The 12,804-nt window shown below is 39.0% G+C and overlaps 1 protein-coding gene across 7 annotated transcripts in view; it reads left to right on the forward strand.

Annotated features, from left to right (window-relative positions):
- Positions 1–12,804, forward strand: part of RBMS1 (RNA binding motif single stranded interacting protein 1) — a 180,557-nt gene that overhangs the window by 75,275 nt on the left and 92,478 nt on the right. For 2 of the 7 annotated variants that reach the window (XM_070939085.1, XM_070939093.1), the window contains exon 1: positions 7,190–7,650. The exons of 4 other annotated variants lie outside the window; for them this stretch is intronic. In XM_070939085.1, coding sequence (XP_070795186.1) covers positions 7,393–7,650 — 258 coding nt within the window. In that variant the 5' untranslated portion in view covers positions 7,190–7,392. Of the gene's footprint in view, positions 1–7,109; positions 7,162–7,189; positions 7,651–12,804 lie in introns of those variants that run through there. One more of the 7 variants, XM_070939358.1, reaches the window with a different exon arrangement.

Consider the following 12,804-nt stretch of genomic DNA (forward strand, 5'->3'; position numbering starts at 1 on the left):
GTAAAACATAAATTTAATAGCTTCCAAGTGTTCCTCAAGAGCCAGTCCATACATATTGCAGTAATATCAGGTAAACTTTGACTTATGATTTAGAAATCATTCAAAGTTATGACAGAGTCATTCATTCATTCTTAAGAGTTCTTCCAAAGCATATTTGTATGGGGGACGTTGTGTTTGATTCATCCTGTAAACAAACAAACAAAACAATTTTTGCATGTGGAAAACTGAATATTCAATAGTTAAGAATTACCTGTAATGTGCTCTATAGTGCAGCCATTCAGATGCCTCAGCAGATTTTACTATTATTTTGTCACAGTGGTTAAGCAAATCATATGGTGGTTAAGTGAATCCAGTTTCCTCCATTAACTTGGTTAAAAGCTAGCTGAAAGGGTCACAAATGGCATTCACATGCTGCAACCATCATAAATAAATGCCCAAATCATAATCATGTGAGTTTGGGGATGCTGCAATGGTTGTAAGTACGAGGACTGGTTCTAAGTGATTTTTTTTCCAGGGCTGTCATAACTATATTGCCTATTGTCTCAGCATGCTCCAGTCCCATCTATTAAATAGTGGGAGGCAGAAAGCATACATTCTCTGCCTTGGAGACTGCTCAGTATAGTCCCTCGAGAACTGGGTGACTTTGCCCTTGGCCATTGAGCCAGGATGCTGCATTATTAGGATGTATTAAAATGCATGAAATGAATTTTCACCTTAGCGCTGTAGGTGTTTATATATGGTTTTGTTATTATTGCTGCGTTTTTTGTGGGGGGGGGGGTTGCATTTTTATTATTTTCAATATTGTTAGCCACCCAAGAACTGCTTGGTCGGTAAGCAGCCAAGCAAATTAATTTATTAAGACCTTTCAGATAGATCTCTTTATTCCTGGCTCTGCTTTCCACCTATCAATCAGAAACTGGCTGGTCTGTGGTTTTCTGAGTCCCCTCACCTTTTTTCTATATTTTAAGGCAGAGACATTTGCTCTTTTCCAGTGTTCTGGCTTTTTATCACCTTTCCAGTTTTTCAAAGACAGTACATACAGGTTTTGGCATACATAGCTTTTTCAGTATTCTAGGATAAAATTTATCTGGGCCTGAACATTTAAAGTCAAAGTAATGAGGTATTACATGATCAAGTATCTATTAAACTTCCATCCTGCACTTTCATCCTGCTTTTCACAATTTCCTGTGGAACACATACTTTCTTGTTGGAAAAGACTGAACCAAAATAAGGAGAGAAGTAGATTTGACTTTTCTTTAATGCCTACTAGCAATTTGCTATCTTTATTGAACAAATGATACACTGGTCCTTTTGTTTTTATTTTGATAATGCTTAAAAATGTCTGCGTTGTTGTTCTTACACAATTTGCCAGACTTTGTTCATTCTAAATATCAGCATTTCAGATAGCCTCTCCGCAGTTAAGCTACCTGTATGTAATCTTCATGGAACAGTGGTGGCTCAGTGGTTAGAATGCAGTATTGCAGGATAATTCTGCCGACTGCCAGGAATTTGATCCTGACCTGTTCAAGGTTGATTTAGTCTTCCATTCTTCCAAGGTCTGTAAAATGAGGACCCAGATGGCAATATGCTGACTGTAAACCATTTAGAGAGGGCTGTAAAACACTATGAAGCTGTACATAAATCTGACTGCTATTGCCATTGGTCACCTGCTCTCTCTTCTCATTACTGCAATTCTATTAATATTGAGAAAGATCAGGGGTGAAATCTAAAATTTCTTACTACCGGTTCTGTGGGCGTGGCTTGGTGGGGGTGGGTAATATGACTGTGGGTGTGGCCAATTTTTTTTAACTTTTTAAACCATTTTTTCTACAACCTCTTCAGCTAAGAGGTTGTAAAAAAATGTTTTCAAAAGGCTCTGACGATCCCAGCTGAGTTCTCTCATCGGCAGAGGCTTTTTTAAAACTCAGCTGGGATTGTCATAGCATTTAAAAGAAAAAATCCCTTTTTTTCTTTTAAATGCTCTTGACGATCCAAGCTGAGTTTCCTGATTGGCAGGGGCTGCTTATCAGGGAACTCAGCTTGGATCGTCAGAGCATTTAAAAGAAAAAAAAGGGATTTTTTCTTTTAAATGCTCTTGACGATCCAAGCTGAGTTTCCTGATTGGCAGGGGCTGCTTATCAGGGAACTCAGCTTGGATCGTCAGAGCATTTAAAAGAAAAAAAAGGGATTTTTTCTTTTAAATGCCTTTGACGAGCCGCGCAATCATCAAAGGCTTTTTTTAAAACTTTTAAAAGCATTTTTTCGGCTGAAGAGGTTGTAGAAAAAATGCTTTTAAAAGTAAAAAAAAAAAAAAGCCTCTGATGATTGTGCGGCTCAGCTGGGCATGGGGGGGGGAACAGGGATTTTTGCCAACGGTTCTCCGAACCACCCGCTTCCATCGCTACCGGATCAGGCGATCCAGTGCGAACTGGGAGCATTTCACCCCTGAGAAAGATTCTTCCAATTAAAATGAAGGTATTTATTCCTGAAGATACAGTAAGTACCGGTAAATATAAATCTAGTTGCATGTAAAACCATAGCAGAGCATTTCTATTAAATTTTACATAGGCATTTAAAGTATTTTGTCAAAGAAGAGCACTTCTGCCACATGTACAAACTGTCATAAGTACCCTGAGTTGCGCAAATAATGTGGGGAATGCAACTGTAATGATAATCTGTTAATTAGATTTTAATCAGTTTAGGAACTAAACTTTCTTTGCCATTCTTAAATTCCTATAGCAAATTTGGCCTCTGTGTGAATATTGGTGAGAGGCTGGGATTTGAAGACTTTTTTGGAGAGGTTTTGTTACTTTGTATAATAATTGAACAATGTAGCAGGATTCTTGATTGTCCTCTTTAAAGAGGCATGTCCAGGGTCTTCTGATGGATTTTACACTGTTGGATTTTGTTTTACTATTTTTCTTATTTGAATGCAAACCCTCTGCTGCGTTTGGTTACAAATATTTTTATTGTTATATTGAGTTACATAAAACATCACATAAGTGGAGTCATGCTACTTGGAATATTCCTTTTCATTTTTACCACCCTCCCCTCGCATCTTTTGTAAACCCTAAAGCAAATTGGGGAGGGGGGATGGAGTGGCATGGAGAAAGGGAGGAGGAATCTGATGTACTTGGTAGTTGCCATGTCACCAAAGGAAGGAGGGAAAGTCAGGAGTCTAGTAGCATCTTTTCCAATTGACATATGTTATTAAAAAGCATAAAGCTGGAGCTCACTTCTTCAGATAGGATGCATTCCATTGCATTTTTATATAGCTTTGATCATCCTTTTGTACACTGTTCTAAAACCTCTGGGTGAAGGTCTATTCAGTAATTTTTAAAGTACAAATAATTTAGATTGCAGTCTTGTTTAGTTAAGTGGGTTTAATTCTAAATAGTTCTGCATATAGGATAGTACCCCAAAATAATTGTTTTCTTTATGTCAACCTTCTGGAGGTTTTACTGAGATACTGCAGAAAACCCTGGAATGCTTTCTAAGTAATAGCATCCTGTGACACAAAAGGCCAAGACTCTCCTTTCAGAGCACTCTTTTCAGGATTAAGTGCCTAATCCTTTAATTCCTATAATTGGGTCTAGGTATCATAGGGACTAGGGTTTTAGGAAATATTAGAATTGTATGTAGAATGATTGAATTTCTCCAAATTCTAATTTTAATTCAGGAATTTAAAAGAAGATAGAGTGCATTTATGTTTTCATGGAAACCTTTATCTTCTGGAAGCAACAGAGCACCATTGCAGGATCTCTCTACTTTTCCATTCCACTTTGTAAATTAGCCTAGTATGGATAAAGTATGTGAAAAGTCTTCATATTTTTTTATTCGACCGTCAGAACTTTGAACTCTAATGTTAAAGTCCTCTAATCTACAACATTAGATACAGCAGCAGCAGCAGCAAAAGCTGACTTAAGTATGGTATAATACATGAGGGATAATTAACAGAGTTCAGTGTCAATTTTCTTTTAAAATGCTGTCCTAGCAAAATCTGCACATACTTAACCAGTTTACAACCACAACTGAGTGTTCACACAACATATTAAACAAAAAGAAATCACATTTGTCTTATTACTTTCTTAAGAGCTGTTTAAAAGATCCCATTGATGGTGGAAGCAGTTTGAGCACCACTTGTGCGAGAACATGAGCTAATACTGATTACATAGAAATTATGTATCCTGTTTCCCTGAAAATAAGACATCCCCTGATAATAAGCCCAATCGGGCTTTTGAGTGTGTTAAACTAAGCCCCCCCAAAAATAAGCCCTCCCCGAAAATATTTAAACAACATGCGCAACTGGTCCCCGCCATTTCTTCTGGTTAGGGTTAGGGAGGCAGAGCTGGAAATCAGGTAAGATGGGAAGAGGAGCCCCGTCTTGCTCCGTGTGCCCCAAAATAAGACCCTCCTGAAAATAAGGCAAAGTGCTTATTTTGGGGTTCAAAAAAATATAAGACAGGGTCTTATTTTCAGGGAAACACGGTATTTCTGATGAGCACTCAGTAGAAGTGAACAGTGAGTGAAACTAACTGGATTTCCCCTTACTGCTTTAAACTATTTTTAAGAGTTGTATGAGTGTTGTCACGCTACAGAAGGAATTGGATAGTGCTGCACTGTCATTTAAAGCCTGGATTTAGAATGTAGTTGTAAGGTCTGAATGTAATTCTTGATTCATTTCCCATTTGAGGCATACTAGTTGCAGCTGCACAGCAACAAGTCCTATTTTGCTAGAAATAAAACATTTACATTCCAGTGTTTCTAATTCTTCATGAGAGTGAGATTAAGCTTCCCAAATTACAAAACTCTGAAGCTGGTTTAACTCTACCTATAGCTGTGCAATATTGCAAGGCAGTGATTAATATATAGCAAATATAAATGCTAATAAATGCTTACAGAATGGGAATGAAAACCAATGCATCCTTATTTTTTTTATATATATATAATTTTTATTAATATATTCTATACACTAATACACAAATAAAATATACAATCCTGCCACCATGGTATAATATGATTACATTGTCCATAAGTATAAAAATCATTCCTTTATACATACATATTTGCCATCATATATATACATCATCATATATCTATTCTATCCCACCTTTTCTGGACCCAATCGTACCATACTTTCCAACTGTTATAAAATTCTGAATCCTTATTTCAGAACAAGTCCCAATGAACCTAGACTTTCAGTTGGCCTACAGTTACATATTAATATTTCCTGAAGTTCTGAACCTTTTACATTTCAAGGTAACCATTAGCGTTGCCCAAATGTCTATATTAGACTTTTTTAAAAGCGTATTTTGGGCCAGTTATTCTCTCAGCCCTAGGAAGAAGACAATGGCAAACCACTTCCGAATTCTTGTCAAGACACCTGCAGAGACTTGTTCAGGCAGTTGCCAGGAGTCAACACTGACTCAAAGGCACACACAGAGACATTTTTTTGTTATTGTTGAAATTCTGGAATTAGGGTAAAGGTTATCTTGCCCTGTAGCTTTTGAGTTCAGTCTATCAATTTTGCTGTCAAAAGCCATCAGTATCCCCAGGGGCAGGAAACTGTTGCATTCCAAACATTTAGCACGTAACCATTACAAATATGTTTTCCTACCCCCGTTTGTATTTTTTATTCTCTGTATGAAAAGCCTTAGCTATATCCTATCCTATTTAATTTAGAATTAAATTTTCGAGTGTCTTTCCTTGTCACATAATAAATAACAGTTCCCCTAACGGGAGACTGCACAGAAATGCACGAATAAAAATAAAGCACTTTATTGCTACACTTTACACTTGAGAAAGAGAAAAGGCGCATTTATTCATCTTCTTGTGTTGTCTAATAAAAGAGCACCTCTTCTCTCAGGTAGTATACAGACTTAATCGTTTAGCAGCAACCTGCTTGCTCGACGAACAGCGGGGTCTGGCGCTTTCAGAGCGTTTTCACATTCCAGGTCTGCGCCCGTATAAGGATCCTATAACTGGAGATCACACGGCTTCAGCCAAGCTCTGGAGTTCCGTCAAGAGTGGGTGGTGGCTTCTATTCATCCCTGCGTATTCGCTCTCCTGCCGCAAGGGTATTTTCGAGGGAGAGAAGAGAGCTCTGCGTTTTAGTTTCAGCCCTTGGTGTGGCGCTAATCAGAAGTTTTACTTCAAATGCTCCAGTAAACTCTTTGCGGCGGCGCGGATGTCTCCTTCAGGGATTTTAGGTTATTGGCTTCCTTTCATTATTGGCGCTGGCAGTGCCCTGCTAATAGATTGCGTTGGGGGGGGGGGGGGGAAACCAAGGCGTTCTGCTAACGTCCGTATTCAACCCTCGTTTCTCCAAACCAAAGTGAGCAAATAATGGACTTATCCGGTGACACTAAAGAGAGAAAAAAAACCCTAAGCGGAAAATGGTTGCTGTTGCTTTTGCTCAACCCCCGCCATTGCTCACACGCCAAAAAGAACCTCTAAAAGGCATCTGAACTGTTTTTTTTTTCCTCTTCTCCTACTACAGTATCATCTGAACCTTTTCGGTGTAGCATTAACTCCCGGTTCTAGTTTTCAGTAGTTTTGGGTGATGGTTTGTCTTAAAGACGCTTAAAAGAGCGGCCCGTTTCCTACCAGGTGGCTACAGTTTGCCCCTGGAGTTAATGTAAAACTTGCTTCGTCGTCGCCCACGCCGAAATTCACTTTTGCCATTGCCCGCCACTGCCCCTTCCCCCCCCAAGCAACACCACCACTTTTTGTGTCGCCGGGGATTCGCGCTCCGCTTTAAGTTTGCACACGCACATATGGATCCCGGGTTCGCCGTTCGCGCGCCCGCACGCAGACAGAACGGCCCGGGGGCCCTGCCTGCGGAACGCGGTACTGCTACCCTTGGCGCACACCGCGAATCGGAGAGCGCGCCGACTGACTGGCTACCCCGAGGAATGCGCGGTATGCAAGAGGCAGAAGCAACCATTCGACGGGACGGGGAGGGGGGACGGGAGCGGCCCATGTCTGCGGCGGGCTGAGAAGCACGCGCGTTTCGAGGCGTCGCGCGCGGTCCGGAGGGAAAAAAAGCCCTCGGCGGCGTGTGGCTAGACGCCGAGTAGCCGTCGCCGCGTGGGAGCGGCTCGGTGTCTTCCGATTGAGTTGTTTCGACTCCCCCCTCCTCTGCTCGGTTGCGCGCTCTCTGTATGTTTTTCCTCTCTCGCTTGCTCTCTCTCTCTCTCTCTCGCTGGGCGGTGGTTGAGGCCGCTGGTAGTTGGGGTCGATTCTGCTGTTGCTGAAGTCGCCGCGGCGGACAGCAGCAGCGGTAGTATTGGGTAGATCAATGAAGGGGCATTTATGGCAGGCTGGCCAGCTGAAGCTGTAGGCTCAGCGCGGTGATCCCAGGAGAGGGAAGGAAGACGACGGGCGCGTTGCATGAGAGACTCAGCCCGGGGAGAGGGGGGTGGAGGCAGAGCAGGCGGAGGCGTCGAGCCAGCAGCCAGCTGCAGGAGCAGAGACCCGTCCCAGCAACCGGGGAGAGAGAGGCGTTTTCCAGCGGTCGCCTCCCTGAATCGCGCCCCAGCCAACTTGCTTCCCGTCCGCAGGGGAAGTTCGGGCTTAGGCTGGGCAATGATTTTCCCCAATAGCAGCAGCAACTCTGCGGGCGGCAGCCGGACTCCATATAGGAAACAGGTAAAAAAAAAAAAAAAGAAAGAAAAAGAAAGGGGGAGGAATCAAGTTGCAGTTTCTGTGGGGCGGGGGGGGCAGGTTTGTTCGTAGGGAGGGGCGCGGAGGAAGAAGAAGGGGTGGGGACTTAATTGTAGTTGGGGCTCGATCTTGAGGATCTAGTCTAGTGAATCGAGCGCTTCCCCCCCCCTCCCCGGGACGAGCTTAGCTGTCTTTTTCCTCTTTGCTGCTTGCTTTTTCTTCCTCTTAGAATTGTATCACGCGGATTCCCACTAAAAAAAAAAAAAAAAGAAAGAAATAACGTCGCCTCTTTGTGTTCCGGCAAGAGATTCCAGACTGGGCAACATATAAGTCTTGCAGAAAGCGATGTTGTTTCAGGATAGAGTATTAAAGCCTCCTCCTCCTCCCGATTGCTTTCAGGGACAGAGTGTACGGACAAACGTCTTAGAAAACGAAAGTTTCAGCCCGGTAGTGTCTATTTGGGGGAAATAGTAAAGAGGGAGAGACGTACCCCAAGCAAAAAAGGCATTTTTTCTTTGGAGGAAAAAAGAAAAAAGACATTATACCATGGGGCAGAGGTGGATATTGTGCCAAGGCGCGGGTTTCTCTAAGTTAAAATTAATTTGTAATAAAACACCCCCTTTAAGTAATTCTCGGAAATGTGTAATTGAAATTGCATACAATAGTGCCTTTTATCCATTTGCTATCTGTATTGAAGAAATGGTTAAAACGGCTTACACACCAAATTACTGTTGCTTTATTTGTTTCCTCTTCCTTTCCAGACTACAAGAAAATTGGATTCTAAGAAATATGACGAGTTTCAGTCTGACATGTTGATTTAATTCTGCCCCAAACAGACATTCTAGTAGACTGTGCTCCTAGAATGGTTATGTCAATATCCTGTTCTAAAAAAAAAAAGAGGTTGTTGGAGAAAGGATGTCTAGCTGTCTTCCAAAGTGCCCCTTATTCATTCACAGAGCTCTCTCATTCCATTTTAATTTAGCCTCTTCATAAAACTGTTTTTCTCTTCTGGGCATACACATGCATTTAAAAATGATACCTTTGTTAAACGTGAATAGCAAGAAATTTGACTGGAACAAAAATTAATCGGTGTCTTTAGAACTGGACTTTCTATCATTAGAGCTGTGATCCTGATTGCTTCAGTGAGATTACCCTGTGACAGAATAGTCCTTTATTTTAATTTAATTATGTATAAGTGTAGGGGTTGTTGACGATGTTGCTAAAGGTTTCGTGGAATATTAGTTTAATCTTTAATGTTTCTCATTTTGTACATAGCCCAATGTTAACAATTTCATAAAACATTTTGAAGAAGGGGCAGGTTTCTAGCATATTTTTATAGTATGTTCTGCTTTTAAATTAATTGATTGGTTGATTTAATTAGGGGGAGGTCTTCTAAAGGGAAAAAAAGGCTATGTAAATAATATAGTAGTGATCAGTTGTCTTTTTTTTTTTCTTTTTTTTGCAAATACAATGTAAGCCAAATCTTTTAAAAAGTTTTGTCCATTGATCCATCAGTGATACCATAAGAAGGTAGTGATGAAGGTGAAGCTGCTGGGAGAGAAAAGAGGATGAACCTTTTACTGGAAGGCTGTATGTTTTGCATACGATGCTAATCAGATGATGGACTGAAACACACTGATAAGGATAAGATGCTGTTCTTTCACAGTCCACTCCTTGAATTCAAAGAGCTAAAAGGGTTGAATGAATCAGAAAAACAAACAGACTTCCCTTTCAATGGGGAGAGGGAGAAAATGAATGTAGGCCTAAGACCCTGGGTACCAAAGGTTTGTTTCATTGGTGTCCAGCCGTTCTTTAGTGAAACACTTCCTACTTAGGTTGGGAAAGGCTGAGTGTGCAGGCATTCTAGCTTGTATAAGCTCCTGTTGCTTTTAATTGGGGCAGACTTTGGCCCATTGTCATTCAAAACGTGCTTCTTTATTTCTCATTCTTGCTGAAGTCTTTATCAGTTCTTGTCATAAGATCTCAAGAGATTTGGAGGACCTATTATCAAATATAAATAAATCTGATTCTAGTGTGCAAATAATGCTACTGTACTATGTTTTTACAATCCTGGGGATGCTTTTATTTTTCAGCAATGATGTGTTTCTGCATGTTATTTAAGTATTTTTTTAAAAAAAAAAACATTGAAATGAACTACTATTCTTGCAGTGCAAAATTCCTTTTTAAGCCACTCTTTATTGCTTTGAGACATGCCATAATTTAAGGAAATATTTTTTTCTTGATAGGGTTTTTTTTTTCGTATTCATAAATGCAGGAATGAACCTTACATTAAGTTTTCAAGAATACCATAAGTTTCTATGTGACTTCTTTTAATCACATTGGTAATTTATAATGTGATCTTATAAATGTTCACTCTAAATCAAATCTAATTGATTGATGACTTAAGCATGGAAAAGGATAAGGAGTTGTCCACAGTGATCATTTGGGGTACTATGCAAAGCAACCCAAAAATATATTTTATTAGATGGAAATTACCTTGTACAAATAGTCCTCAACTTATGACCACAATTGAGCCCAACATTTCTATTGCTAAGCGAAACATTTTATTACCTTTCTTGCCACATTTGTTAAGTGAATCACTACAGTTGTTAAGTTAGTAATGTGATCGTTAAGTGAATCTGGCTTCCCCATTGACTTTGCTTGTCAGAAGGTCACAAAAGGTGATCACATGACCCAGGGACACTGCAACCGCCATAAATATGAGTCGATTGCCAAGTGCTTGAATTTTGATCACATGACCATAACATGCAATAGTCGTAAATGTGAAAAATGATCATAAATCAGATTTTTTTTCACTGCTCTTGTAACTTTGAATAGTCACGAAATGAACTATTGTAAGTCAAGGACTATTTGTAATTTGTTTCTGTTCAGTCTTTGCAAATATGTTTTATGTTTCTACCACATACGTAGAAACATAATGCTACTTAAACAACCTGTTCATTTCATTAAGCAATATGTAATTACTCTACAGTGCTTTGAATAGACCTGCTATGCTTCTTTCCGTGCTTGTACTTAGTTGTAGGAGCATATCACACACACACCTTTGTTTTTTGTCATTTGGAAAGAAGAAGATGGTGTCAATTCTTCTTGTACTCCATAATGTTTTAGCAAGGATTGCACACAGATCTTTGAAATCATCTCTTGGAACAGGATTTTCCTATATCATGAAAACAATGGAGCATGCTGAAATATTTCTGTTAAGATGGAAATTCAAAATACTTGAAAAGCTGTTGAGGAAATAGATAGGTCAGCTGATAATTTAGATTTATGCTTAACATAAATGTACATATTCCCTTTCTTCCAGTTCATTATATTTAAGACAACAGTAGTGGTTCTCAAAAGTTCTAATTGCTTCTTAATTGATAATATTTAAAACAACATTTTAATAATAAAAATAGCAGCCCAACTTAATCCTAATTCATGTTAATTCTTTTCCTTAAAATACATTTTAATCAAACAATTCTAGAAATACTTTTAACACCCATGAATAACTTACTTGCTTAATGTAAATTAAATCTGTTTCTGAGGCATTTGTAAAAATAAGGATTTTTGAATAGGAGATGCAAATAATTTCAGGAAGGGGCAAATAGTTTTATCTGTGGGAAATGTTAACATGAATCCAATAGATATTTTCATACATAGAGTTGAATTTAAATGACAGAATAAAACTATACTGATTTAATTCTGAAAATAAGATTTGCTTTCCATTCTGAATGCAACTGTTGTAAAATGAATTAGATTCATTAAGGATTTTTGAATTCAAGTTATTGTTAATATTGGAGCTTAATTTTTTTCAAATGAAAGCTGATGAGACCATGTTTATTTTATTAGTTGTCCATAAATATTGATTTGAGAGTTGTTGTTTGGTTGAATATTATTTTACTCCAAGTAACAACTATTCTTGTTGCTTGTTGTTACATGAAGAGTATAATACTTACTTCACAAATATAAGTAGTGTGCTGCTTTCAAGAATATTAATTAGGCATAACTCGTATGAAAATTTTTACATTGATTCAGTGGTTGACCTATGTTGGTTAATTTTGTTATGCATAGCAGAACGTTGTATAACACATTCTAAATTGTGCTAAAATGTTTAAAATTGATAGAATCATCCCAAAGAGATAAGCATGTATTTTATGATCCAAACTATAACTTTACTCTCTGCATTTCTCACTCTTATGAAGTTCAATTTTCATTGTTGAAAGAGAGACAGAGTTTTCAGAGAGTAGATATGTTGTTAATTTATTTGTTTAATAAAATCATCTTTAAGAAAGGTCAGCTATGTTTTGAAAATTTGCACAGTAAACTTTTACAAAAGGAGGAACCATGCTCTTGCAGCTTAATTTTATTCCTGGAATTAACGTTTTAAAGATACATGCCCACACATTTTACGGATTAACAATTTAGTCATCAATCCACAATCATTCACTGAGGAGTAATCCTATTAAAAATGGGAGCGAGGAGGAATCCTTCGGCATCAGTTTCTTGCACAGGATGTAATCTCAGTAGAGAAAACCAATTAGTGTTGTAATCATAGAGGCATTTCTGTTGCTGTTCCTGAACATGAATTTCTTGATCTGGAAACAGGCTGGTTGTCGTTTTCCATGTGTGGCTCCATTGAATTATGGGCATCATTATGTACCTGTTGTTTCCAGTAAGATTAGATTTGTTTCTTGCTTTTCCTCTAGGAATTCAAAGCAGTGTCCATAATATTCCTGCATTCAACAACCCTGTGAGGGAGGCTGCAGTGGCTCCCTTCTGAGCTTCCATGTATAGGCTTATATATAGGGCTTATATGTGGTGTAGAGGCTTTTGTATGAATTGCATTGGACCCAGTGTCTCTTCATAGAGCTGTTCACTGATAATAGTAGCAGTTAGCAATTTCCTGTCTCCCCCTCCCCTCCTCCCCCAGGAAAAGTACCCTAGGGACATATTTTAGGTAACAGTTTTAGAGGGAGAAGAAGGAATTAAGGTCATGGTCTGCTTGTTCCATTGAGGAAAACCATCACTGAATAAAGATTATTTCGGTAATCAAATGACTGAAATTCAAGTATTATACTTCACTGTATCTGACTAGTTAAATTTACAAGAAGCCTTACTGCAAGCCCTGGTGCCTTT

The sequence above is a fragment of the Pituophis catenifer genome, unplaced genomic scaffold (genome assembly GCF_029215685.1).
Source record: "Pituophis catenifer annectens isolate HBS135680 unplaced genomic scaffold, rPitCat1.0.hap2 SCAF_1, whole genome shotgun sequence".
NCBI lineage: Eukaryota > Metazoa > Chordata > Lepidosauria > Squamata > Colubridae > Pituophis > Pituophis catenifer.